General features: G+C 42.2%; 8 protein-coding genes across 9 annotated transcripts; 4 read left to right on the forward strand and 4 right to left on the reverse strand.

Annotated features, from left to right (window-relative positions):
• Positions 1–3: 3 nt before the first annotated feature.
• LOC120451190 (palmitoyltransferase ZDHHC16) lies at positions 4–1859 on the reverse strand. The gene is made up of 6 exons (XM_039634638.1): positions 1691–1859; positions 1463–1610; positions 1085–1394; positions 813–1024; positions 422–747; positions 4–370 (listed from the first exon to the last, which is right to left on the reverse strand). Exons 1-6 carry the CDS (start codon positions 1732–1734, stop codon positions 265–267), a joined length of 1146 nt encoding a protein of 381 aa, XP_039490572.1. The 5' UTR covers positions 1735–1859; the 3' UTR covers positions 4–264.
• Positions 1860–1912: 53 nt separating this feature from the next.
• On the forward strand, positions 1913–3569 carry LOC120451188 (NKAP family protein CG6066). Its single transcript, XM_039634637.2, has one exon. The coding sequence runs from the start codon at positions 2001–2003 to the stop codon at positions 3381–3383; it is 1383 nt and encodes a 460-aa protein (XP_039490571.1). The 5' UTR covers positions 1913–2000; the 3' UTR covers positions 3384–3569.
• A 237-nt stretch (positions 3570–3806) lies between these two features.
• Positions 3807–6115, reverse strand: LOC120451187 (protein SPT2 homolog). The gene is made up of 4 exons (XM_039634636.1): positions 5961–6115; positions 4546–5827; positions 4270–4482; positions 3807–4212 (listed from the first exon to the last, which is right to left on the reverse strand). Exons 1-4 carry the CDS (start codon positions 6021–6023, stop codon positions 4142–4144), a joined length of 1629 nt encoding a protein of 542 aa, XP_039490570.1. The 5' UTR covers positions 6024–6115; the 3' UTR covers positions 3807–4141.
• A 729-nt stretch (positions 6116–6844) lies between these two features.
• On the forward strand, positions 6845–10661 carry LOC120452842 (large neutral amino acids transporter small subunit 1). The gene is made up of 6 exons (XM_039637272.1): positions 6845–7845; positions 8453–8966; positions 9240–9440; positions 9522–9671; positions 9809–9986; positions 10055–10661. The coding sequence occupies exons 1-6, from the start codon at positions 7397–7399 to the stop codon at positions 10114–10116; spliced, it is 1554 nt and encodes a 517-aa protein (XP_039493206.1). The 5' UTR covers positions 6845–7396; the 3' UTR covers positions 10117–10661.
• A 1176-nt stretch (positions 10662–11837) lies between these two features.
• Positions 11838–16258, forward strand: LOC120453719 (carbonic anhydrase 2). 2 transcript variants are annotated; one of them, XM_039638546.1, is made up of 6 exons: positions 11838–11916; positions 14853–14965; positions 15046–15136; positions 15228–15496; positions 15562–15712; positions 15867–16258. In XM_039638546.1, exons 1-6 carry the CDS (start codon positions 11853–11855, stop codon positions 16121–16123), a joined length of 945 nt encoding a protein of 314 aa, XP_039494480.1. In that variant the 5' UTR covers positions 11838–11852; the 3' UTR covers positions 16124–16258. The 2 variants fall into 2 exon arrangements, with proteins under 2 accessions (XP_039494480.1, XP_039494481.1); XM_039638547.2 differs by lacking the exon at positions 11838–11916 and adding an exon at positions 12955–13126.
• A 904-nt stretch (positions 16259–17162) lies between these two features.
• On the reverse strand, positions 17163–18786 carry LOC120451788. The gene is made up of 5 exons (XM_039635739.2): positions 18540–18786; positions 18315–18407; positions 18107–18263; positions 17619–17752; positions 17163–17558 (listed from the first exon to the last, which is right to left on the reverse strand). The coding sequence occupies exons 1-5, from the start codon at positions 18616–18618 to the stop codon at positions 17206–17208; spliced, it is 816 nt and encodes a 271-aa protein (XP_039491673.1). The 5' UTR covers positions 18619–18786; the 3' UTR covers positions 17163–17205.
• A 1662-nt stretch (positions 18787–20448) lies between these two features.
• LOC120453238 (fibrillin-2) lies at positions 20449–24257 on the forward strand. Its single transcript, XM_039637839.1, has 4 exons — positions 20449–20573; positions 20635–20804; positions 21308–24099; positions 24155–24257. Exons 1-4 carry the CDS (start codon positions 20472–20474, stop codon positions 24208–24210), a joined length of 3120 nt encoding a protein of 1039 aa, XP_039493773.1. The 5' UTR covers positions 20449–20471; the 3' UTR covers positions 24211–24257.
• LOC120453239 (protein takeout) lies at positions 24252–25612 on the reverse strand. The gene is made up of 4 exons (XM_039637840.1): positions 25340–25612; positions 25036–25285; positions 24766–24899; positions 24252–24692 (listed from the first exon to the last, which is right to left on the reverse strand). Exons 1-4 carry the CDS (start codon positions 25464–25466, stop codon positions 24331–24333), a joined length of 873 nt encoding a protein of 290 aa, XP_039493774.1. The 5' UTR covers positions 25467–25612; the 3' UTR covers positions 24252–24330.
• Positions 25613–25793: the final 181 nt, after the last annotated feature.

A 25793-nucleotide genomic window follows, 5' to 3' on the forward strand; every position in this document is an offset into this window, starting at 1 on the left:
CGATTTGTATACTAGTTGTGTCTTTTATTAAGCTAGCAGTAGTATAGAAGCGTCATTGTGTTTCTAATCGTCATGGAAACAAAGTACATGCTTTCGCATCTTAATGCATACGAGTAATGCATTTTGAGTAAACTTTGGAATCGTAAAAGACTTAAATTACTACATTTTACTAAATAAAAGCTTTTCAAACCTACTAAATTGAGCTTAAACGTAAACTATTAACTTAATATTGACTTGCTGGCATCACAATATTTTCTGTTAGAATTACGGCCACTCGTCCTCGAAGGGCGCATCATTAACCGTGTGGAAACTCAGCCCAGTGCCTTCGGGCTTGTGCCAGGATGGAAGAAGCACAGTTCGCCAAAAAGATCTGCATGATGTTCAAATAAAAAAAGGTTTTCACTTAAGAAATTCAACGTACCTGCCACGCACCAGACCCAAGAACAACTTCCAGTTCTTTTTGGTGCCAAAGTTATATGGATTAATATAAATGCGCTGTTGCTGGAGGTGCCGTTTTCGCTCCGCTTCGTTAATATGAGCCTCTACACTTGTCTCGCCACGCGTGATTAGCTTGGCGTGCCAAATGGAGAGGCTTCCGAGAGCCAAGACCACGGCCACATTTGTGAATGCCATGAACCAAAGCGCTCGTCGTCGACCAGGCGAAGCGGCATCTGTGTCCACAATGGGTGTTGGAAGATTGTGCACTGCTGGAGGCAGCATAAACTCATCGTACTCATGCGGATGTGTCTGAAGTTAAAAAAAGAAAGGAAGATGAAATAAAGCCTCTGGCCAAAATCACCTTACTGGATTACCACTGGAATGATGTGCCCACTGAGATTAAATTTGACTGGCTGCCCCTCCAAGGGCTCAATTTCCGTCCAGTTTTCGCCATGCTCCAACCAAAGGTATTTGTGGCCAATCTCCAAGCCAAACAAAATAAGAAACAGGCAGCCCAAAGTGGTGTACGTCATGTAGAGGAAAAAGTACCGATGATTACCATACCCCACACAATTGTTGAGCCAAGCTATATAAAGAATATATGTAACTTAATGCCGAAAGTCTTTAGAGAACTGCAGATACTCACGACAGTGGTGATCCATCTTAAGAACGCAGCGATTGCAGATGGAGCAGTGATGAGTCCTCGGTGGTTTGGGAGCTATGCACTTGCCGCACATGCTAACCGCTTCCACCAGAGACACGCCCTCCGGCGGATGACCAGCCGGCGTGATCACAGCCATAACGTAGTGGAAGACCACATTAAGCAGCAGCCAATTGCCCACAACGAGGAGGAAGTACGTCATCAACTGACTCTTGGCCCACCAAAAGGGCAAGCCAATCCAGTATGCGATACTAACGACTGAAGTGGTTAAGGCAGCCACGCCAACCACAAAGAACTAAATAATTAAAAAACAATAAGTATTTTTATGAACGATGAAAAACATGTTATGTAGCATAGTGTTACCGGTCCCAGGCAGTGAGTGTAGTTGTCCACAAACCAAAAAATGGGGGTCAGACAGACGTCCGAGGCGTAGGAGGAGTTCATGTGGGCGTTGAACGTTAAGGAGTGCCAGCAGTGTTTTATATATGACCAACGAAGCCGCAAAATGGATCTAATAAATAAGTAAACAATAAACAAAAACATTGCAAATTAGTGTGGTACATTTGGGGAGTGGGATATTTCCAAGCTTACAGCAACTCCTGAATGGAATGGCCCCTCCACGTAATGCGCGCCATTGGTAGCAGTTAATAGCTTTCCGAGTATAATTTATTATATTTATATTACAGCATTTTTGGCGATAAATAAACTTTATTTTGGCGAGTATATTTGCAAAGTTCGTTTTGGTGTGACCTTCCGCAGCTAAAATCTCTTAGTCAGCTGTTGCCTATCGATAAGCCGCCGCCACTATCGATGAAGTTTGCTATCGAAGTCGGTTCACCAATAACCACAAACGTTTGTTTTGCATTTTCCGGTGAAATTGTTGAATACTTGTATTTTCAACATGCGTTCACGCAGCAGGAGTCGCAGCAGGCAGAGGGAACGCCGCCGGTCTGTTTCTAGGGGTCGTTCACGCTCGGAAAGAAGGACTTACCAGAAACCACAACACAGGAGATCAGTTTCCCGGGAGAGGGAAAGAGACAGGGAGAGGGAGCACCAGAGGGAACGGACTTTAAATCGCGGATCTCGTCGCTCCAGAGAAAAGGATGCAGTGCCACACCGCCGCAGAAGCCGTTCCTCGTCCTCCAGAAGCTCCAGCAGCAGCAGTGACAGATCCAGTCGCTCGAGAAGTCCCTCCAAAAACCGCAAATCCCGGCCAAAATCCGTGGAACGCTGGCCCAGCGATCGTTATCATGAAAACAACGATAGGCGGCAGAATCCTTTCCGGGGAAGGGCTCCCGAGGGTAGTTTCATTAATGACCCCGCCGAACCATCGTCCAGGTCGCAGCACAGAGGCAGAGGATCGTCGAACCACCAATTCAAAGGTGACACCAAGGCTGTGAATGCCCGCAGGAACCAGAGGGTTCGCATTGGCGAGGAAGGCGTAGCAGAGGTCTGGGGCAAGAGTCCATCCCGGCCAGAAAGCGACGATGTGGAGCTGGTCAAGGGCTCTTACATAGGACCCAAGAAGAAAAAGAAAAAGGGCAAGAGCAAACACAAGAAATCTGAAAAGAAGTCGAAGAAAAAGTCAAAGAAATCGAAAAAGAAAAAGAGCAAAAGAGATTCCAGTTCCTCCTCTAGTTCTTCCAGCAGCGAGGAAAGTAGCGACGAGTCCAGCAGCTCTAGTTCCAGTTCGGAAAGCGAAGATGAGTCCGAGAAGGAAGATGTGTGGCTGGAAAAGACTGCCGACGGTATCAAGAAGCCTAAAAAGAAAAAGTCGTCTGCTAGCAAAAAGGACAAAAAGTCTAAGAAAAAGAAAAAGAAGCGTAAGTCCGAGTCGGAAAAGTCCAAGAAGAGCTCCTCCTCGAGTGCCAGCAAGTCCAAGAACAAGGAAAGTGGCACACACAACGACGAGGACGTGGGACCCTCATTGCGACCTGGCGGTAGCCTCAATCAAAAGGATTTCGGCAAGGCCTTGCTGCCAGGAGAAGGTGCCGCCATGGCTGCCTACATTGCCGAGGGCAAAAGGATTCCCCGCCGTGGTGAAATCGGCCTGACTTCCGATGAGATCGCCAATTTCGAGTCCGTGGGCTATGTGATGAGCGGCAGCAGGCATCGGCGCATGGAGGCTGTCCGTATCCGAAAGGAAAACCAGCTGTACTCCGCCGACGAGAAGCGCGCGCTGGCCATGTTCAGCAAGGAGGAGCGACAGAAGCGCGAAAACAAGATTCTGTCGCAGTTCAAGGACATGATCCACTCGAAGCTGCAGGCCAAGGACAAGAAGTAGGAAAGCATCATACTATGTTAAGGATATTGTCTTCAAAATGGATTTCCAATAAATGCCAAACGCACATAAAGATGTCCGAATGATTGCCTCAAATTCGACGAATGTCGCAACTTCATGAACTTCTAAATATTTTATATGTACAAAACAAATGACGATCGTAAATTAAAGACATTTTTAGTCTATTCATAGAGTAACTTAATAACTTTAATAAACCCACGAAAGTTTTTGGCGGTAAATGGTTTTTTTCTTATTCAAACAAATTCCTATTCTATTATTTTCAATAATTTTCCAATTGTTTCTACGTTAGACTTTTAGATAAATTTCATGTTTCAATCGAATTCGGCATTTGCATAAAACGAAATAATTTTAATACCCTTTGAAGACGACATATTCAGCACTCCGGTGTAATAAAACATATTCATATTGCCAAGGCGAAAAAAAAACTTTATTGCTGTTCCCTTTTTTCTATGCAATTCACTGGATTTCCTGTCCGTCAATCTACCCGAACTGCACTTCAAATCACCATTGCATTCCTGTTGCACTAACACAGCGCCTTCTCCAGCGACAGCACACATAATTATTATTAAAATTCAGTCGTTGCATACTAATGAATTCAAATTATCATATATGGGAATATACATATCATGCCAAGGCTCTGCGGCCAAAATCCATATGGCGACGGATTAGGCCAGGTCGGGATGAAATACAGTATGCGACATGGCATACACACATTAAATTTATTGTGTGTCCTATCCGTTTCATCTTCTGGCCATTTTCTGTTTCTTGTGCGCCGCCTCCAAGCGCATGTCCTCGAGATCCTCTTGCATACCTACGAAAATGATGTCATTATTATGGGTTTTCATACGCCATATGGTTTATTACGTACCCAACTTCTTGCTGATGTACTCCTCGCGCTGCATTTGTGCAAAACTGGACTCCATTCCACGATCATCGTCGTCTATTCCTTTATAACGCCGCTTGTCATACCCGAAAATGTCGCGGATATGGGAAGATATATCCTCCTCGCAGTCGCCATCATCGATGAAGTCATCCAGCTCAGAATCGTATTCATCCTCGTCATCGTCGTCGTAAATGCGTCCTTTAAAAATCGAACAAAAAATATATATCTAAAATCTATTCAATAGCGAAGATGTTTAATTACTTTTGTTGACTGGCGGTTCAACAGTTTTTCGTCTCTTGACATCTGCGGGCGGGAATTGTCGTACGACCTCAGATCTCTGAACATTCGATGAGGAAATCGGTCGCGTCTTTCCGACCGGCGCTTTGTTAGAACTGGAGCTGGGTTTTCCAACCGCCGATGCAGTTGGTCCAGACCTAGCAGGCACTGGAACTGTTTTAGTAGCGGGCTTAGTGCTTGAAGCAGAACTTCGACTAGTAGAGGAATGGGAATTGGAACTGGATAAGCTGGTGGAGCTTGAGCTGCTTTTCGTTGGCTGTGGGGTCGTTGGTTTTTTAAAGCTTTCACTTGGTGGATTGGCTGGCTTGGCTTGATTCAGCTTGGGGATGCGTCCGTTAGCCTCCATGCGATTGGGGATGGGTTTCGAAATGCCCTCCTTGCCTTCACTTTCCCGCATCTTGAGTCGCTGGGCGCGCTGCTCGTCTTGCCGCTGGCGCTCTTCCATCTCACGTTTTTCACGGGCCGACAACAAACGTTCCGGTTCCTTTTTTTTCTGCACCTCGAAGACAACGGGCTCGTGCTGTTTCTTTTCGGCTAAGCGAAGCAAGGCTTGGAAGTCCATTGGCGGCGGCTGAGCAGGTCGTTTGATCTTCGATCGACGCTGCTCCTCCTCCTGTCGCTTTTTGCGCTCCTCCTCGCGTTTCTCTGCGTTCGGGTCATACAGTGTTTTAGAGGTACTATAAGAACGGGCCACGGAGGCCTCCTTAGACTTGGTAGCGCTGGATGGGGTAGTGCTTGTACTGCTCCGCTGACGTGTGTGACTCTTGGCCTCCTCTCTTTCCCTGGTAATGGCCGCCTTAACGCGCTCCTTGGTCCCAGACAGATCTCTCAGCGACTGTGGCCTGCTGGGCGCAAATCCCTTGTCTTCCTGGACATCTCGCACTTTTTCAATGTACTTCTCGTAAAATGCATTCGCTTCGTTGGACACGTAGCCGTAGTCATCGCCCTGACCCTCGCCCGCCTCGTGGCCATCGATGGCCTTATCGTAGTCCTTGGCATCCTCCAACACGGATTTGTTCGCCGACTTGGTTACCTTCAGCATTTTACGAATCTTGTTCTTGGACTTTTCATCCCTCTTGGCGAGCAGATCGTTAAGCTTCTGGCGCTCCTCGCGTTTCTTTTTCGCCTCCTCGGCCTCTTTCTTTTGGAGAAACTTCTGGATGTTGTTGGACAGCTGCTTGGACTCCTTGGACTCTTTCTTGGGCGGTGCATACTTGGTGCTGTAGTATTTCCCCTGCCCCTGACGCTAAAGGTGAAAGATGACAATGATCAGATGCTACATACGTTTTTGGGTCACAAAGGGAATGCAGACGAATCCGCGTTCTCCGAGTTTCAAAATCTCACGCAAAGGATAAACTGGACACCTATTTGCTTCTCACCTCATCCTTAGTGACTGCATCACTCTTCTTTTTCGCAAGGTGCAGCAGAGCTCCAAAATCCATTTTGTGATCCGTATTCTTCTCTTGATTTACTTTTAGCTCATCAATAGGTCTAATGATATCGATTGGCGATAGACCTTCGACCAAAATGGTCTACTGTTGTACCGATAGGAAAACAGAAACAAGCACGTGAGTGATTTTTCGACACGCGCACGACAAATATATTAAAGAAGTGAATTTAAAAAAGACTTGTACTTAATTCTTGATAAATACTGTATTCCAATAAAATTAAACTAAAAAAAAATCTGTTTTCAACTTTAATTTAAACTGTATACTTTCTTTTCTCTTCTGTAAGCCCAAATAAACCAAGTCTTTATTTTTTTATAAAACAAATATTGTGTATTTTTTTGATTTTTATTTATTTTATTAAACAAATTCAATATTCTGAAGTAGTGTGGTCTACCTGTTTTCTCGATAAGTTTTACTGGAATTTTGTATTCGTTTTAAAATAGCGAGTGTCCATTATTAGCGATGTTCTCCACCCACGATGGTCAGTTTCTAAAATGCCAGTCTCCAAATTAGAACGTTTTCATCGCGTGTGCGATACGGCCACACTCTTCCACAGATCGCGCCTCTGCTTGTGCTTGAAATTTCGCGCGTAGTTTTCTTGGGGCTTAATCATTTAAAAAATCCCAATAAGAAAACTGCATCGCCCAACTATGGAATGCGTCAGATTTATATTCTTTGAGCTTATTCTATTATTTAATTAGCTGTTAAGATTGATTTTAAAAATATTTAAAAGACAAATGACAACAAATTACATATTTCATACAAAAAGTGCACCCTGTATCTGGCAGAAAAGCACCCCAGGTATTTCAGAGACAGCCCGGCGCTGGTCACACTGCGGCGGTGCTCGGGAAAACGTGGGGTTGAAAAACCTTTGACCGATAGTGTGCCAATTCCTCAATTAAACCGCATAGTTTGCACAATTCGGCGGTTACCTCGATGTCTGCTCTTATTTACCAGACCCATTAACCGAATTCCGCGAGACGGAGTGTGAATTTTCGTTAAAATCGTGAGTTTTATGTGCGAAAGACTCATCTGCAGGGTGTGTTGTTGGTGCGAGCGAGAGGGCAGCAAGCGAAGAGCCGACCAAAACAAACTAAGGCTAGCCGGCGGAAAAGGAAGAAGAGGAAGAGCAGGAGTAGATAAGCCAAATACAATACAATTGAAAAACACATTAATAAACATACAAACACACGCACACACGCGGAGAGTCACACAAACGAACACACTTGCCTCGTTTAATCAATTAACGGGACAACGGCCAAAGAAACAGTTACAGTTCGCTTTCAGACGTCGCGTGCGAAGATTGTGTCACAGAGCAGCGGGATAATAATACCTTAGCCCTTGGACACAATACATATATAGACGCCATGCCCGCCGCCGATGAACTGCAGTCGCCGTCCAGCGAAATGGTCCTGCTGACCCCCAGCTCCGGAAATCCTCCCTCCAGCATAGCCCAACCAGCGGCAAATCCTGCCGAGAATGCTCAGGGTCGCGAGGGATCCGCCGAGTCGGACAGCAGCAGGGTTGTGATCAAGAAGCAGCTGGGCCTCCTCGAAGGAGTGGCCATCATCCTGGGCATCATCTTTGGATCGGGGATCTTTGTGTCCCCGAAAGGCGTCATCCGGGAGGTGGAGTCCGTGGGCGCTTCGCTGGTCATCTGGGTGCTGTGCGGACTGCTGTCCATGATCGGTGCCCTTTGCTACGCGGAACTTGGTACTGCCATACCAAAATCTGGAGGGGATTACGCGTACATCTTTGAGGCGTACGGATCGCTGCCGGCTTTTCTGTATCTCTGGGATGCCATGATGATATTCGTGTGAGTCTTAGTGGTCAATATTTTTTGAATATTCGCGAATATTTCGACGCTTAAGTTTCCTTATCTTTATTTACTGCGAAAACATGACTACGACGGTATCAAATTGCTTTCGCTGATTGATTTCAAATTACCATATTATCGCCAAAGGGAACTCATTGGAGTAAAAATAAAAGCTCATTAACCTTTTCTTTTATCTATGTATGTATATGTTTTGTACGAAATAGCATAGATAAGGAAGTACACAGAACCTGATTTTCAGTCATGGTCAAGTTCAAAAACTTTTCAGATAAGACTAGAAAGATGGAATACTTCGGATCGGTGTAGATGCAGCCGGTTTTTCAAGGTTAAGCCATGGGCTGTGTATTAGAGCCTTAGAAAGTGAAACGAGCCTTATCACTTAATCTGCGCTATATACATTTATTTATTGGGGCAGTTCCGCCAGTTCTGCATTGAGCGTTTTATTGCCAGCTATTTTTGCTGTTTAGGATCGGCGATAAGCGCAAATATCTGCTTTTCCACTTTTGCATGCGGACATTATCAGCAGGACATATGTCTGAATGCAGTCTGCAAAAAATTTCCACTGATTGTGTGCTCTTATCTCTTGCAGGCCTACGACCAATGCCATAATGGGCCTGACCTTTGCCTCCTACGTGCTGGAACCCTTTTTCGGCGGAGCCTGCCACATTCCCAAAATAGCGCTGCAACTGCTGGCGGCCATAACCATCTGCTTCCTCACCTACCTGAATTCGTACTACATGAAGGTGACCACCAAGATGCAAAACATCATAATGTTCACCAAGATCGCCGCCCTGGTCATGATCATCCTGGTCGGTCTGGTCTGGATGCTAATGGGCAACGTGGAGAACTTCACCAGACCCTTTGAAAACACTGAGACTGATCCCGGCAAGATGTCGGTGGCCTTTTACTCCGGCATCTTTTCGTATGCCGGCTGGAATTACTTGAATTTCATGACGGAGGAACTGCGGGATCCATATCGCAACCTGCCGCGTGCCATTTACATCTCACTGCCTCTGGTCACCGCCATTTATGTGCTGGCCAATGTGGCTTATCTGGCCGTGCTGTCGCCCTCGGAGATGATCGCCTCCAATGCCATCGCTGTGGTGAGAATTTAGCGACCCCGTTCCGCTTTGCACTCCGATCAGATTAGACATAAATCATTAAATCAGGCTGCAAGACAGTAAAATTAATATTTTTACTTTAAAAAAGCTATATGAGCTTTAAATCAGTTCTTTTAACGATTTTGTCTATTTATAGCTTAAAATTGCAAAAATGCGATCAACTGCTAGGAATGTTAAATTATTTGATCGGAAAGAGAAAAGTCAATTAGACCAGTGGATTTTCAAATGATTTCAATTGATCTCTTCTCTTGACAGACCTTTGGCGATAAGATTCTCGGCATCTTTTCACTGATCATACCCATCATGGTGGCCATCTCTGCCTTTGGCGGCCTTTCCGTCCACATCATGACCTCCTCCCGCATCTGCTTTGTGGGTGCCCGGAATGGCCACATGCCGGCGATTCTGTCCCACATCAGCGTGAAGAGCTACACCCCGCTGCCGTCGCTCGTTTTTCTGGTGAGCTGCGCCCCTCAATTAGCGCACAAATGATATTATGTAATTAATCCCTAATTGATTTGAATGTGTCCCTCTCGGCAGTGCTTTCTTTCCATTGTGATGCTGGTTGTGAGCGACGTGTATGTGCTGATCACCTATGCCAGCATTGTGGAATCGTTCTTTATAATGTTGTCGGTGTCGGCGGTACTATATTTCCGCTACACCCGTCCCTGCATGGAGCGGCCAATTAAAGTGAGTAAAGCTTAATCAGTGTTGCCCATTTAGACGTTCTATAGCCAACGGGATCTTTATTCCGATAGCAACGTTATAGTTCTAGAAGCTGAAACTCTTTAGCAACACTAATCTAACTATATTTGCTGCTGTGACAGGTCGCCGTGTGGATCCCTGCCCTATTCGTCATCGTGTGCGCCTTCCTAGTCGTCGTGCCCATCTATGTGGCGCCCTATGAGGTCGGAATGGGGGTATTAATCACCATAATTGGCATACCTTTCTACTACGTGGGCGTCGTGTGGAAGAATAAGCCGAAATGGGTGCAGAGCACGATTGGTGAGTAGCCCTTCACATTAACCCCAATGTGTGCCATTGTCCGACATTTATATGGTTTTCTTTTCTAGACTCGCTGACCTTCACTTGCCAGAAGCTCTTCATGTCCGCCAAAGAGGAGAAGGAGGACTAAACTGCCATCGAAATGACACAAACTGGAAATACTGGAATAATTTTTAAAACGATCTAGCTATTTGGCCTTTCAAATGACTACCTATTAAATCTCTATATTGATGTGAAAGCTTGAGGACGAGAAAGCTTGGCTCGTTGAACCTGAATACCAAATAACGAAAATACCTAAAAAAGCGGAAGACATGACCTGTACATCACAAGGACTGGAAAACGAAGTCAATACTATTTCATATTTCTATATTTATATTTATAAACCATGACAAAAGCGTTTACCTAAAGTGCAAATTCATCGAATAGTAGTTTAGTATTGATTTTTAGCTTAGCATTTATTTTGCACTAATTAAATTCGAAAACTAAACCAAACCAAAGTAAGCCAAAACTGTTTGCCAAAGTTGCGATATTCAGGTCGATATTTGCCATATAAAGCAGTTTCATATCATTTTTTGTTGCTTATTGTTTAAAAATTCGGTTATTGTTTTTGTCCCTCATTTTACTACCTAAGTGCATTGCATTGCAGTTTGTAATAAAGATTTTTGTACGTTTCAACGAAGCGCTTTGAATTCAAACTTTTAGGCGCTGCTCGCGAAAGTATGCCACAAGATTTTTGCGAAAGATAAAGCAAAACAATTGATAAGGTTGAATTGATTGAGCATTGCGTGGGATGTAAGCCCATGCCTCCGCTAATCAATTAGGGCTGATAAATAATGGGTCTATTTTAAGCCATTCACGACGGAGAAGTCGCGATTTTGGCCAAAAATAAGTCACAACCTGTCGTCCCCATTGACATTTCGGACAATCGGAGGCTTGTGGAATGACGCCAACGCTATATTCGATCACTGATAGAGTATTCCATGTGGATCCAGAACCGCGTCTAGGTGTTTTTAATTGATAAAACTGGTGCGCTTATCTGGGATTCTCTGCACGGTTCGCAGGTGCGCCCGTCTATGCGAAATCTGGGCGAGAGTAGTAGGCTGATTTGTATGCGCCGTATTCGGCGTCTCGTTTAATGTCTTTTTAAGTATTTATATGCAGGGAGTATTTCTTGTTACCAGATCGCTCGTAAAATCGCCTCTATAGGATTTGATGTTTTTTATTATGGCCAAATAATTGAGTTATTGCGACTGGCCGAGCATCTCAAGTGCGTTGGGAGGCTCCCCGAGCCGTGGTTGTAACTGCTTTATTACCCATATTAGATGTTAGATGATTGCTATCTCACAAGTTGGGGCCTCAGATAGAATAATAGTTGGCTAAAAGGCTGCTAATTGCCGGCACGTGAGTTCCGCCTCAAAAGAAGCCACCTTTCGCACTTGACGAACTATTCCACATTTGTTGATCGATGCTGACAGGTGACTTAGTGATCGATATGGAGGCGTAAGCTAGCAAATATTGATTTATTCTGCTTGACGTTTGCATAATCAATTGCATGCTAGATTAAATGGAAATGCCTCAAACGGCGGGGAGTTCCTCTTGAGCCAAACTGCTCATGTGATAATCATGCGATTATACTCTGATAAATATTGACACCTTTTTGGGCCATCATTTTGGGCTCTACACAATCGTGTTCAAACAATTAAATTAGCAGCGGGAAAATCAATAAGCCGAACGGACCGAATAGAACCGGTAACCGAATCAGATTCCCTGAAACTAGATTACCTGATTCAAATTGGATTATTCATATTATTTTCTCCTTGAGAGTAAGAAATTTCTATAGTTTACATGCCATCGGTAGTTGAAGAGATGGTATACAAAGTAAGAGTAAAACTGATCGTCATATTGCTTCTCAAATGTTACTTGAAAAAAGGTAAACTAATGGACAATACCCACCATCATTATTAGCATTTCAAATACAGTGCACAATCAAGAAGTAACACCTTTTCCATCACAATTTTCCTCAAGTGTTTTACGACGGGACTCTGACAACTGGAATCCCACTCTAAACCTTGGCATTCAAAATGTCTGGCCTATGATATCTGGACAATTCAATTGCAAATGTGCGACTTCGTGAGACTACTGAATGGCCACCATAAAGATATAAATAGATATCAGAGTGCCTCCTATATACATATTATATGTATGCAATTTTAAACACTATCATTCCCACATGTGGATCACGAACTGCCCATACATGTGTAATATCAGCGTTCTGTAACGCATGAGCATGAAAAAACGGCTCAGATCTGGCATAATAAGCTGAAAACGCTCCAATTCGTATAGCCGAAACTTGAAAACGTGCGAAAATCGCTCAATGAATATGCCCCATTGCCTCGGCAGCGATCGATCGGTTGGATTTTTTTGAGGACTCCGCACTTAATTAGCGACTTTCGACATGACGTTGCCGCGCGACTTGTTGGCTCAGTAACGCGCAGTGACTATCCGAAAACAAACAAATAAATCGGCAAATTGTATGCAAAACAAAATATTATCGTAAATGATCGAGGGCGGCATTAGGTGCGAATTATGACGAGTTTTACCCTTTGATTTTTGATTTCGGCCAGCATTGATCGACATAATGACGCCCTTTTGGTCTTGGGCTTGGCGGTTCGATTGAGTTTCCGTGACGTTAAGCATACGCCGTGTTTGCGCCGTACGTTAAGCATACGCAGGGTGGTGCAGCCGTCTGCTACATTTAATTCAATTTCGCTAAGTGGGCGACTTAGTGGGCTGGCTTGCACCATGTTCCTCCGATCCTCCAGTGCCTCCTCGCCAAATTCCTATCGATCGATCGATCGTCGGCTGTTCGCGCGACTCTTTTGCACAGGTGTGTGTGAGCGGTGCACGCGCTTCGGGCGGGGATTTCAGCTTTCGAATTTTCAAGTAGTTCGTTGACTGCCCGCTGAGGAAGTTGTGAAGGTGCCCCGCCAGCGAAACGTCCGCGCAGTCTAGAATCCGTCACCCGATCGGAAGGTGCTATAGCCGCTCGTCAGGAGTTAAGAACTTTGGAACGTAACCGTGAACCATGAAGTTGGCTACTTTCTTCGAGGCTTCGTTTTTGCTTATCTGCTGGTCGCAAGGTAATTGCATTGCCATTTCTACGAAGTCCTGTGACTCACTCGTGTTTGTCAGAGTCCAAGTTGTGCAGATAGCTACTATATAGTGAACTGAAACCAAAATAGCCATAAATTGATATCTATTCGCGGGAAGTACTTTTCTTTGAGAATTATTGGTTTGTCATACCCCCAGGCAACTGTGCACTGTGAGAAAAGCACCAATTTTAGTTCTCTAATTAAAATATTTTCTTAAAAAATATTTTTTTTTTAAATTTCTTTTCTCATTATTACATAAAAGGTATACTTTTTTTTTTTTAGAATAGAAAGAGAATTAGTGCTTGATCGTTTATATTTGTGCATTTACTTCGTGTCTATTACGAAATGTCAATAGCTGATAATGGTGGGATCTTGGCATTAGCAGTCATAAGTACACACTTCACGAAGCTAATTTTAACCAGTTTAATGGTGTTCATTCCACTTGAAACTGCCAATTAATACATTTTATTGGCCGCCGTTTGATTTAGACGTATTGCTGGACTTGAAGTTGTTGAGGTTTTCGCCAATTATTAGCACTTCAAAAACTACTCAAAATGCAATCTGTCATCTTTGCGGAAGCTCTATAATTACTATTTACATGCTAAATGGAAATCTGTAATCTACTTCCTAAGACTTTAAAATATATTTATTTATTTTCCTAATTAGTACGGACTTAAAAGATCGATTACAACAAATAGTAGCTGAAAGTAATATGTTTATAATATATAAAGTGGATGACATAATGCCCGATGGCCATACCTGACAAAATACTCAATTTAACTAATTAATTATCTAAGACTTTGATAGCCGGCACTGAAATAAATAATATAATATAATAAACGTTACTACAAATAAACAACTAATTAGACTAATTCATCAATCGACGAGCAGTGCACACAAAAATGTGTGCTTTAGTGACATATCGAGCAGTTGTGCAGACAATGGCACAATGGAAAACCATGTCATATGATATGTTAATTCGCAGCGAGCTCTTCAAACTGAAATTATCACCAATCACATGCAAATTAGCCGTTAAATAAGTATTTCCTTTCGCCTTGCAAAAGATTCCATGGAATTTGCTGCCAGCTTTCAATCGCGTTGGAAAATAATGAAAATTGTTTGCTCGCGCCATTATCTGGATCTAAATCAATATCAATCGGCGATATCTAATTATTGGCCCGAACGTGCCCTTGGCGTTCGCACTCTTTCCGAGCTTTCCCTGGAAGCCTGTTTACCCACTAAGCTATTTATTTGCCCAGCCATTGACTAAAAAAAGAAAGAGATATTCAATATTTGTTGCGGAGCCCCATTTATTATGCCGTAATTCACAAGTGCTCGTATATGTCAGAGATAGCCCCGGAAAATCGGGAGAAGGTCAACCAAAGGGGGTGAATAGCACCCACTTGCACGGGCACGTGATCACTCATCAATCGTGGACTCAAGATCGCAGATTGCGGCTGACGTCTGGTCTGCAAATGGGGAAACACTTTAATCATTTTGCCTGATTCAGGACTAAGTGCGCATTCCAGCGGCTAATTGATTGCGGTTTCGTTGTGGAAAGACTGCACATAGTAAATCCAAATGGCATATAGAATACATTTATTTGCATATAACTTTGTTCCTTAATATTGCCTTTGTTTGGAAACCAAACCCTCGAAACAAAAAGCATTGTACATCCTACAGTTTTGAAAACCACACATATCTTCCTTTCCAGCTGTCAGCAGTCATGTCTTCGGCTATTCCGAGCCCAACCAGCGACGCTGGGCGCGTCATCATGGTCACTGTGCGGGGAAGACCCAATCCCCAATTGCCATCACCACCAGCCGGGTAAGACCAACTAGCAGCTCAAGGCCCAGCCAAGCGGGTACGGGAACCCAACTAAGCCCATTTGCCCATCCTCCTTTCAGACAATGGCCATTCATATGCCGGCGGTGGACATGATTGGCTACCACAACCTGTTGCCCTATCCCCTGAAAATGATCAACAATGGACACACGGGTATGATTTGACTTGATATCCACTGAAATTACCTACTTTTGACCAATTTGCGCAGTGTAGAATTAGTGCTAATTAATCCGGTGATTTTCAGTTTCTATCAGCATACCCAAAGTGAATGTGTCTGAGGTGGGTGAGGATTTCCTGCCCTACATCCGTGGCGCCAAACTGCCCGGTGAGTTCGAGGTGGAGGGTCTCCACTTCCACTGGGGCGACAAGAACAACCGTGGATCCGAGCACGTCATCAACGACATCCGCTACACCATGGAGATGCACATTGTGCACCGGAACAAGAAGTACGCGACCATTGGGGAAGCTCTTAATCATCCGGATGGTGCCGCCGTCCTGGGCTTCTTCTTCAATGTGAGTGGTTGAGGAGTTGAGCTTGTTTCGACTGATTTATAAACCGATTTGTGTTGCTTGCACAGCTCGACGAGGATGAGGGTCCCGGCCTGGTGACCATTAACCGGCATTTGCATCTGATTGCCGACGCCAACCAGGAGGCTACACTCAACGTCACTTTCTCGCTCTCCTCGCTGATTGCTGGCGTGGATGTGGACAAGTTCTACACCTACAAGGGTAAGTAACTAAAGAATTCTATTCTATTTGCAATTAGTATTCAGTGAGCGTTTAAGCAGGCAATACTCACTGATTACCTGACATCGAATCGATGTCTACAAGCGATGTTTATCTTTAGTGTCACTCAACTAAATACTGCATGTCGATTCTCCAGGTTCTCTGACCACACCGCCCTGTTCGGAGGCCGTCACCTGGATACTGTTCCCCGATCCCATCCCGATTTCGCCCAAGCAGATCTCTCGATTCCGTCAGCTGTCGGACACGCAGGATGGTGCATTGGTGGACAATTTCAGGACCCTGCAGCCGGTGGGCAATCGCAGGATCTTCGCACGCACAGGACACGTGCGCCACACCTCGATTGCCGCATTGAAGCACGAGGGCGAATATCTCAAGTACGACTGGTTCTACTGATCTATCGACTCGAACTGGCGGCCGGATGTGGAGCACTGTGCCATCCCATATTAGGATACCTCTAAACTAAGCATTTAATAAGTTACACTAACATTTAGTCTAGGCACTCACAGAGAATAAAATTATTAAAAACAATAGAGAACGCTATAGTCGAGTTGATATACGCAAAAAAAAAGGAAAAACGATTTTTAGCAAAATTGCAATATTTACGATTGGTATTTTTGGCATAATTTGGCTAAAAATGGTCAGAAAGCGAAAAGAATTACAGTTTTTTACTCCTAATTACCAATACTAACCAAACAAATCACTTTTTGACCGACTCTGTTAAAATAATTTTTGGCCAAATTTTCGCATTTTTTGTAAGGGGTAACATCATCAAAAATTGAAAAAAATCTGAAACAAATAGAATTTTTTTCTGAAAACGCAGTTCGATTGGAAATTTAATTACGAACTCAACAAGGTATGACATTCCATATTTGGAATACTATTTCGAATGCTGTGATCAAAATACTGATAATTATTTACGCAAAAAACAAAAAATCGATTTTCGCCAAAATGTCCATATTAACGATGGGTATTTTCGGTATAATTTGGCTAAAAATGGTCAGAAAGCGAAAAGAATTACAGTTTTGTACTCCTAATTACCAATACTAACCAACCAAATCACTTTTTGACCGACTTTGTTAAAATAATTTTTGGCCAAATTTTCGAATTTTTTGTAAGGTGTAACATCATCAAAATTTGCAAAAAATGGCCAAAAATTAGAATTTTAAGTTTGGGATACAATTCGATTGGGAATTTTATTACGAATTCAACGAGGTATGACATTCTAGTTTTGGACAACTAATTTTACTGCTATCGGAAAAAACGGATTATTTTTATCAAAATTGTAAAGACAAAAAAATTGTTGTCAAAAACCTGATTATTTCAATCGGCGTTGTTACCATAACTTGGCAAAAAAGGTGACAGAGCTTAAATGAAGACTGTTTTATACTGCTAATAAGCATAGCTAACTATTCCGAACACATTATTTTTGAAATGCATTTTTTTTTATTTTTCTTTATTTAGTAAAGAAACACCTTTTATGTGATCATGTCGGATTTGCGACCATACAAGGTCAAGGAGGTGGGTATGTCCTCCACGAAGAAGCTGGCTGGAAAGACCGCGAATGTCTTGTGGAGAAGATCTAGTAGCGTTCGTTCCACGGTTTCAACCACCAGTGGACGCAGTGCCTCGAAGACACTCTGCCAATTGTCGTTGAAGAACTGATTGGTGCTTTTTTCCACCTCCTTGCTGTGGCCGTTGAAGAGGTTATCCATCCTGGTGCGCACTTTGCCAACCTCCAATTTTACCTTCACGGACGTCACATTGTAGAATGTGTAGCCGCCCTTCTCGTAGAGGCGTGTCTTGGTGCTCATCAGTATGTCCAGATCATCTGTCAGTGGCAATACATCCGTTTATCTTCCACTTATTAGCAATTATCATTCGAATTTACCTATTTCCATAACGATTTTTCCATTGCCCTGCAGAGGCACCAGCAAAATGCGACCGACCATTTTGTAGTGACCATCCATTCGCATTTGGGGCAGATAGATTTTTGTTAGCCAGCTAAAATCCTTCTTGCTGACCCTGGTGGTGAAAAATAAATACACATTGGTATAACAAAAATATAAGTCTTACATATATTTATCCATTATTACTATTCATAGATGCAAAGCCCGAAAGCCGGCTTGTTAAGTAGACAATTTATTGAGACTGGCAATACCACGTGAGCGAAACTAATTGATAGATCAATGTGAAAAAATATTTAAGAGTCTAATATAAGAATAGATACAGGTATAGAAACGTAAGTGTATTATGAAATCGGACAAACTTATGTCTGAGAGTTTCCCATTAAAGATGTTCGCCTATACAAGCTCAACGACCTCAATGGAGCAACTTTTGATCGCTCTTGACGGCTGGGTGGAATCGATAGCTACTCACTTGCTCTCCTTGATCACCATTTTGCCAAAGCCACTGATCAGCATATCCGTAAGATTGGCGGAAAGCGTGGCCACGTCGCTGTTATTCTGATTGAACACCAGCTGTTCCTGCCTCATGGGATCGATGGGTCCAAAGGACTCCTCTATTTCGGGCACACCTGAAGAATAATAACAAGTCAGTCGCATGTCGCAGGATACTGATATCTCACCTTTGATGAGCTGGTTCATAAATGCCTGTATGGAGCGAGTTGAGCACTTGGTGAACTCCGGTTCGTAAATCTTACATGACTCCATAAAGGAAGCTGCGCAGAAAGCATATTTATAAATAAATAAAAACGATTAAATAGTCCACACTATATATAGTACTTTATTTATGTACTTTCCTTATAATAGTTTTGCAATAGTACATATTATTCGCAATTTAAACCACTTACGTTTTTCCGTGTAGAACGCAACGCACCGGATGCCTTGGAGGCTGGCATGGAGCAGCATTAGTAATCCAATTAGGAGCATGGTGGAAAGCTGGCGTCACTGTCACTCCCAGAATCACTGCCGGAATCCCAGTCACAATCCGCACAGATCCTTAATCGAGTTTACTACGCACGAGCTGCGAATGAGATACAACTCGTAGTGGCGTTAGTTTTTATCTGGACAATATATATATCCATGCCTATGACTCGGCTGCAATTGATGAATTGAATCTGGAGTCTCTGGGTAATACCAGAATCGAGCTATTTTACTTTGCTCGCAATGCAAAATTCAATTTATTGCACGAGAGTACGAGAACGTTACATAATGAAAAATTATCAATAGGTTGCCTTAAAAAAGTAATGAAATAAATACATCAAAATTATCTTAAGAATTTATATTTCGTGGAATTGAACATATTTGAAATTTTACTTAGACGTATTAAAAATGTGGCTATTCAATATATCTATAATCTATGCGATGGAAAAAAATCAAAATAAAAACTTATATATTCTTTAGAAGCAGCTTTTCTTGCTGTGTAGCTGCTGATATTGCTGTTGTTATGCGACTCTGAAACTGTAGCGACTTTACCTTGCAACCGAACCGGTAAGCCAATTTAATATCTACATAGCTGGAAAATACGCTGACAACTATGGCACGAACAAAACAATGTTTGTATCTTTGTATTCGGCTCTGCTCGGATGTGAGCAAATTTAATTGCTTGAACTAAGGTTCAATAAAAAGTTTAGATGCCATAATTAAAACATTAAATGGAGGTACGGGAGCATCTTTCAAATTGATCACAATGTGTTCTTTATCTAATAACTACAATAAGTATAAGTGCATGGAATAAACTTCATTTATCGCTTGAATGATGTCATATTTTTAAGATGTTGTATATATCTGGACTTTATTCAGTCGGTATATTTCAGATATTTTGAAAGTACAAAATATGTAATATACTAATATATATTTTGTATATATATTTTTAAGTTTGAGTCTCATCTAACAGTAAAAGAAACAACTACGAGTCGATAATGTTAGTCCCATTTAACTGAATTATGTCATGGTCTAGTAACTATTCGCTCTTATACTTTACATTTACAAGCATGTAATAATATAACTTTATTTACTATCAGCTCTTTGAAATTACCCTTAATAACTTAACAAGTGTATTATAATTTTGCTAAGATGTTCGTAACTTAAATGTGTATTCTTGATCAGCACCACCGACTGTAATTATAGATTCTTTGAGTGTTCAAACCCACCACATATGTTCGAATATTGTAATAGATATATCAATTAATGTGTACATATATATATGTATCTGTAAGGGTATATAAACCTCGGTTGACCGTTGTAAACTTTTATTCATTTCATTTAATTTTATTATGCTCTCACAATTCGTTCATATACACGAGTCTAGTTTGATAACACTGCACTTTCAATCTAGTAAAATAGAGATATGTATACCGTATATTACATAGCCGACTATTATATAGCCTATATTTTACATACTAAGTTTTAAACACATAGTACCATCAGATATCTTGGTATGTGATTCATTTTTTATTATAAAAACCACGACGTGAAATAAAATATGATAAATATTTAGAGTAACGACTTTTATAGCAATTTATGAAAGACCTTCAAATGTTCCATTGTTTGTTGCTCTTTGGCTGACTGAGTGAGTTCATCTCCAAGTCGTCATGTAAAGGAACATAGAATTAATTGCGATAAGCGTTTCTTTAAGTTTGAGAACTGGACTGAATATTAAGTTTCGTGATAAGAGCTGGCTGAGTTTTGCTTTAAGGGAAAAATTTTGCAAAATAATTTGCGCAGGCCTCTTCAGTACTATTTTGAAAGGCTTCACCATCGGTTGAATACTTAAAGCGACCATGTGGATTTGTAAAATAGTTATATATTCCCTACTCTTCGGACTCGTTGCGGCTCAGACCTGTGAGGTTACGAGTAGAAGGCGTGTTAATAACATTACCACGGTAGGAGTTCTATCAATAGCACTACAATTTATTCTTTAAAATGTTTTTAAAATGTGTTTAGATTGTCAAAAATAAGGTTTGCTGTAAGGGATATAGGAAAGTAATTAGCGCTGCACTCAGATGCGTTCCACAATGCAAAGTGCGAGACTGCGGAAGTGGCTCCTGCACGAAACCAAATGTCTGTACCTGCCGGAAAGGATATGTCAACTTTAATAACGATCCATCTAACAGGTAGGTCCATGGTAGATCCATGGACTTTACGAAGCCCAAAGAAAGACGCGTAACCATTATTTAATCAAAACAGTTACGTATTAGTTAAAACAAATTTATCAGAAGGTTGCGCTTCCTCTGTTTATTTAGCTTATTTATATATACATATCTTCAATCCCGTATAAAGGGACTTGACCTTGAACTAAAAAGTATTTTTGTATGTATGCAGTCTAACAGTCTTTAAAGATAAGGTGCATATATGGAAACTCCAAGTTTTTGAAAAAATTCCTATCGCCAGCTTTATGCACTTCCTTACATTAATTTGTGTGATCAAAAATAATGCATGATAATGGCTATTTTGAAAAACAAAAAAATCTCCAAACAAGAAGAAAAAGAATGTTGATTAAGCCGCCATAAAAGGCACGACAGTGACATTGGAAAAACACAAATTTCGCTGGGATAAAAAATTCAAAAAGTTCTTAAAAACTTGATTTCTAATATTTTTTCTTTTTGATTTCGTTCAGATGTATTCCCTTTTGCAAGGGCTGCAGTCGAGGAACCTGTCAATCTCCTAACCGCTGTGTCTGTTCCGACCGCCACCTGTTGGACAAAAAGACAAACAACTGCGTGCCCCAATGTGACAGTGGTTGTCCAAATGGAACTTGCATAACGCCGAACAATTGTAGGTGCAACCAAGGATACAAGCTGAATGCAACCACCCAGGTGTGTATGCCAACATGCAAGGATAACTGCAAGGCAGCCAACGGCTTCTGTGCGGCTCCCAATCGATGCGAGTGCAATCCAGGTTTCATTGTCAAGCCGAATTCCAAATCATTTGGATGTCAGCCGGTCTGCAAAAATGGCTGCAGCAACGGGGTTTGCCGGGCTCCCGACAAATGTGAGTGCAACAAATTCTACAAAAAGAACTTCGATGGCAACTGCGTGCCAATCTGCGAAGACGAATGCGTTAATGGAAACTGCACGGCACCGGACGTATGTCAATGTCTGCCGGGGTATACGAAAATCGGGCGAAATGTTTGCCTGGCCGTTTGTCCCGGTGACTGCAAGAACGGAGATTGCGTGGCTCCCAATGAGTGCTCATGCTACGCTGGATACACAAAGCAGGAAGGTGTCTGCACTCCAGATTGCAAGGATAGATGTGAGAACGGATTCTGTGCTTCTCCTGAAAAGTGTTCTTGTAATGAAGGATACAGGATGGAAACGAATAACAGTTGTTCACCAATCTGCTCTAAAGAATGTGAGAACGGATTCTGTTCTGCTCCAGAACAGTGTTCCTGTAACAAAGGATACAGGATGGAAACGAATAACAGTTGTTCACCAATCTGCTCAAAAGAATGTGAAAACGGATTCTGCGCTGCTCCAGAACAGTGTTCCTGTAATAAAGGATACAGGATGGAAACGAATAACAGTTGTTCACCACTCTGCTCAAAAGAATGTGAGAACGGATTCTGCGCTGCTCCAGAACAGTGTTCCTGTAATAAAGGATACAGGATGGAAACGAATAACAGTTGTTCACCAATCTGCTCAAAAGAATGTGAGAACGGATTCTGCGCTGCTCCAGAACAGTGTTCCTGTAATAAAGGATACAGGATGGAAACGAATAACAGTTGTTCACCAATCTGCTCAAAAGAATGTGAAAACGGATTCTGCGCTGCTCCAGAACAGTGTTCCTGTAATAAAGGATACAGGATGGAAACGAATAACAGTTGTTCACCAATCTGCTCAATAGAATGTGGGAACGGATACTGTTCTGCCCCAGAAGAGTGTTCCTGTAACAAAGGATACAGGATGGAAACGAATAACAGTTGTTCACCAATCTGCTCAAAAGAATGTGAGAACGGATTATGCGTTGCTCCAGAACAGTGTTCCTGTAATAAAGGATACAGGATGGAAACGAATAACAGTTGTTCACCGATCTGCTCTAAGGAATGTGAGAACGGATTCTGTTCTGCTCCAGAAGAGTGTTCCTGTAACAAAGGATACAGGATGGAAAGGAATAACAGTTGTTCACCAATCTGCTCAAAAGAATGTGAGAACGGATTATGCGTTGCTCCAGAACAGTGTTCCTGTAATAAAGGATACAGGATGGAAACGAATAACAGTTGTTCACCGATCTGCTCTAAAGAATGTGAGAACGGATTCTGTTCTGCTCCAGAAGAGTGTTCCTGTAACAAAGGATACAGGATGGAAACGAATAACAGTTGTTCACCAATCTGCTCAAAAGAATGTGAAAACGGATTCTGCGCTGCTCCAGAACAGTGTTCCTGTAATAAAGGATACAGGATGGAAACGAATAACAGTTGTTCACCAATCTGCTCAAAAGAATGTGAGAACGGATTCTGTTCTGCTCCAGAAGAGTGTTCCTGTAACAAAGGATACAGGATGGAAACGAATAACAGTTGTTCACCAATCTGCTCAAAAGAATGTGAAAACGGATTCTGCGCTGCTCCAGAACAGTGTTCCTGTAATAAAGGATACAGGATGGAAACGAATAACAGTTGTTCACCAATCTGCTCAATAGAATGTGGGAACGGATACTGTTCTGCCCCAGAAACGTGTTCTTGTAATAAAGGATACAGGATGGAAACGAATAACAGTTGTTCACCGATCTGCTCTAAAGAATGTGAGAACGGATTCTGTTCTGCTCCAGAAGAGTGTTCCTGTAACAAAGGATACAGGATGGAAAGGAATAACAGTTGTTCACCAATCTGCTCAATAGAATGTGAAAACGGATTCTGTGTTGCCCCAGAAGACTGTGCTTGCTATGAAGGATACAGCAAGGAAACTGAAAACAGTTGTGCACCTATTTGTAAGGATGGGTGTGACAACGGGCTTTGCGTATCTCCAAATGTTTGCAAGTGTAATGTCGGATTTTTATACCTGGCAGAATATAGAAGTTGTGGACTTGAGAAAAATGTACTCAGCGTTGTAGATTGTGATCAGACCTGCCAAAATGGAACCTGCATTGAAGGAACATGTACTTGTGGTGAATATTATAAACTGCTCGAAGACAGCAACGGTCAATTCTGTCTTCCGATTTGCGAGCCCGAGTGCATCAATGGATTTTGTGAATCTCCGGGATCTTGTGTTTGCTGGGATGGAGAGAGTCCGAAAGATGGATATTCTTGCCAATCTGTGGATTCTTTTGGTTCATTAACGCGCCAGGAAAAGACTTTAAGACAATTGAAGTGGTCATTTATAACGATTGCTGGCATGGCTTTGATGTTGGCTATAATAACCGCAGTGGTGATGATGTATATCTTTAAAAAACGCTCTTATGACGTGGACAAGAACGGTAAGCTACAATTTAAGCAGTTTTTGAATAGCTTAATGATTTTTCTTGTTTACAGAGAGGGAGTTCGGTGTATATTTTTCTCCCAAAAAGGTTGATATTATTAGAGCATAAGCTTCAACGGCAAGCCATTAATTAAATAAAGAATATATGTATACGTTTTCAATTTTTTTATTACACAATTTAAACAAGTTTACAGATGGCTTACTATGAGTGAACAATAATTCATTTCACTCAACTATTCTTTTTACCAAGCTCCTCCTTCGAACCATAAAGTTGCTCTGGCGTTGGTATGTCCTCAATGAAAAAGTTGGCTGGTATTAAATGGAATACCGTAGACATTACGTCATAAAGGATATTCTCCACCGTCTCAACGATGAGTGGTTTAAGGGCCTCATAGAAATCGCGCCAGTTTTCATTAAAAAACTGATTCGTACTGCGCTCCACCTCCTTGCTACGCCCGTTGAACAAATTGTCCAAATATGTGCGCACTTTGGTCAGATTTAGTTGAACCCGCACAGAGGTCACATTGTCAAAGGTGAAGCCACCCTTTTCATACAGACGAATCTTTGATAGTAGCAAAATGTCAAGATCATCTGCGGGAATTTTAACGTGTAAGCTGCGCATACCCATACCCAATCTCTTATATAAATATCACAATTTAATTACCGATTTCGATAAATATTTTGCCAGAGCCACTCAGCGGTATAAGGAGTATTCGTCCGGCCATCTCATACTTTCCATCCAGCCTCATTTTCGGTAGAAATATTTTTGTCTGCCAGCCAAAGTCTTTCTTGCTGACACTTTTATTAAAAAAATGTTATGCAGTTTGAGTTAAATTATTAAGATATTTGTTCTCCACTTTATGTTCTCGAACAGCAACAATAAATAATTATAAAGGGAAACTGTCTTTATGATTATCATATTCTTTGTACTTACCGACTCTCCTTGACCTTTGTGTTGGCGAAACCCTTGACCACCAGCTCAGTCAGATTGGCTCTGATGGTGGCCACCTCGTTGTTATCCTGCTTGAAGACAATATCCCTTACTCTCATGGGATCGAAGGGACCGAACCGCTCGAGCACCTCTGGTATTCCAATGTTCAACTGATCGAGAAGCTTCTGGATGGTATTCGTAGAGCACTTGGTAAAGCCCGGTTCGTAAATCCGGCAAGATGGCAGAAAGGCAGCTGGGCGATCGGTTTACATTGAAAGGAACTGCGACTCTAAGGACATATACTTACGCTTTTCGGAATAATAGGCAACAGCTGAAACCAGCGATCTATCCATGGTGATTTCATTTAGACACAAAATGGCCATTAATACACTCCAAATGCCGAGCAAAGTGCGGCCGTAGCGCGTGCTGCTCATGCTGCCGTACTAGCAAGTTTTTAATAATTAAGTAGTTAAGTATCTAAGTAGCTCAGGGAATAGTATCTGTATCTGTATCTGAGACTGAGGCAGCCGCTGCTCAGTCACATCAAACGGTGTCACGCTTTGAAACCGACTAGCCGGCTACTAGCTGCGATCCGGCGTTTTATTCTCAACTGCCAAGATCCGAGATTCGGGTTCTCATATATGGTAACGACTTACAGCAACCTAACGATGCCGGGGCCAAGAGCAACTCATTTGCTTAATATAAAAACATTTTAATTCACCTATTTCCTGACTTAATAGCGAATATACAGTGAGAAAAGT

Source organism: Drosophila santomea, chromosome 3R (assembly GCF_016746245.2).
Source record: "Drosophila santomea strain STO CAGO 1482 chromosome 3R, Prin_Dsan_1.1, whole genome shotgun sequence".
In the NCBI taxonomy this organism is placed as follows: domain Eukaryota; kingdom Metazoa; phylum Arthropoda; class Insecta; order Diptera; family Drosophilidae; genus Drosophila; species Drosophila santomea.

What these genes read in the sequence shown, in the direction of transcription:
- LOC120453238 (XM_039637839.1), top strand. Translation starts at nt 20,472, where the DNA reads ATGTGGATTTGTAAAATAGTTATATATTCCCTACTCTTCGGACTCGTT. An exon ending in GTGTTAATAACATTACCACG is followed by an intron (nt 20,574 to 20,634) that starts GTAGGAGTTCTA and finishes AAATGTGTTTAG; the next exon opens with ATTGTCAAAAATAAGGTTTG. An exon ending in AATAACGATCCATCTAACAG is followed by an intron (nt 20,805 to 21,307) that starts GTAGGTCCATGG and finishes GATTTCGTTCAG; the next exon opens with ATGTATTCCCTTTTGCAAGG.
- LOC120453239 (XM_039637840.1), bottom strand. Translation starts at nt 25,466, where the DNA reads ATGAGCAGCACGCGCTACGGCCGCACTTTGCTCGGCATTTGGAGTGTA. An exon ending in TGCCTATTATTCCGAAAAGC is followed by an intron (nt 25,286 to 25,339) that starts GTAAGTATATGT and finishes CCGATCGCCCAG; the next exon opens with CTGCCTTTCTGCCATCTTGC. An exon ending in ACAAAGGTCAAGGAGAGTCG is followed by an intron (nt 24,900 to 25,035) that starts GTAAGTACAAAG and finishes TTTTAATAAAAG; the next exon opens with TGTCAGCAAGAAAGACTTTG.
- LOC120451190 (XM_039634638.1), bottom strand. Translation starts at nt 1,734, where the DNA reads ATGGCGCGCATTACGTGGAGGGGCCATTCCATTCAGGAGTTGCT. An exon ending in ACACTCACTGCCTGGGACCG is followed by an intron (nt 1,395 to 1,462) that starts GTAACACTATGC and finishes TTAATTATTTAG; the next exon opens with TTCTTTGTGGTTGGCGTGGC. An exon ending in TAAGATGGATCACCACTGTC is followed by an intron (nt 1,025 to 1,084) that starts GTGAGTATCTGC and finishes TTCTTTATATAG; the next exon opens with CTTGGCTCAACAATTGTGTG.
- LOC120451788 (XM_039635739.2), bottom strand. Translation starts at nt 18,618, where the DNA reads ATGCTCCTAATTGGATTACTAATGCTGCTCCATGCCAGCCTCCAAGGC. An exon ending in TGCGTTCTACACGGAAAAAC is followed by an intron (nt 18,408 to 18,539) that starts GTAAGTGGTTTA and finishes CTTTCTGCGCAG; the next exon opens with CTTCCTTTATGGAGTCATGT. An exon ending in AAAAATCGTTATGGAAATAG is followed by an intron (nt 17,559 to 17,618) that starts GTAAATTCGAAT and finishes TGCCACTGACAG; the next exon opens with ATGATCTGGACATACTGATG.
- LOC120451188 (XM_039634637.2), top strand. Translation starts at nt 2,001, where the DNA reads ATGCGTTCACGCAGCAGGAGTCGCAGCAGGCAGAGGGAACGCCGCCGG.
- LOC120451187 (XM_039634636.1), bottom strand. Translation starts at nt 6,023, where the DNA reads ATGGATTTTGGAGCTCTGCTGCACCTTGCGAAAAAGAAGAGTGATGCA. An exon ending in TGAACCGCCAGTCAACAAAA is followed by an intron (nt 4,483 to 4,545) that starts GTAATTAAACAT and finishes CGATTTTTAAAG; the next exon opens with GACGCATTTACGACGACGAT. An exon ending in GTACATCAGCAAGAAGTTGG is followed by an intron (nt 4,213 to 4,269) that starts GTACGTAATAAA and finishes TCATTTTCGTAG; the next exon opens with GTATGCAAGAGGATCTCGAG.
- LOC120452842 (XM_039637272.1), top strand. Translation starts at nt 7,397, where the DNA reads ATGCCCGCCGCCGATGAACTGCAGTCGCCGTCCAGCGAAATGGTCCTG. An exon ending in TGCCGTCGCTCGTTTTTCTG is followed by an intron (nt 9,441 to 9,521) that starts GTGAGCTGCGCC and finishes CCCTCTCGGCAG; the next exon opens with TGCTTTCTTTCCATTGTGAT. An exon ending in GCATGGAGCGGCCAATTAAA is followed by an intron (nt 9,672 to 9,808) that starts GTGAGTAAAGCT and finishes CTGCTGTGACAG; the next exon opens with GTCGCCGTGTGGATCCCTGC.
- LOC120453719 (XM_039638546.1), top strand. Translation starts at nt 11,853, where the DNA reads ATGGTATACAAAGTAAGAGTAAAACTGATCGTCATATTGCTTCTCAAA. An exon ending in CAAATGTTACTTGAAAAAAG is followed by an intron (nt 11,917 to 14,852) that starts GTAAACTAATGG and finishes CTTCCTTTCCAG; the next exon opens with CTGTCAGCAGTCATGTCTTC. An exon ending in CAAGTTCTACACCTACAAGG is followed by an intron (nt 15,713 to 15,866) that starts GTAAGTAACTAA and finishes TCGATTCTCCAG; the next exon opens with GTTCTCTGACCACACCGCCC.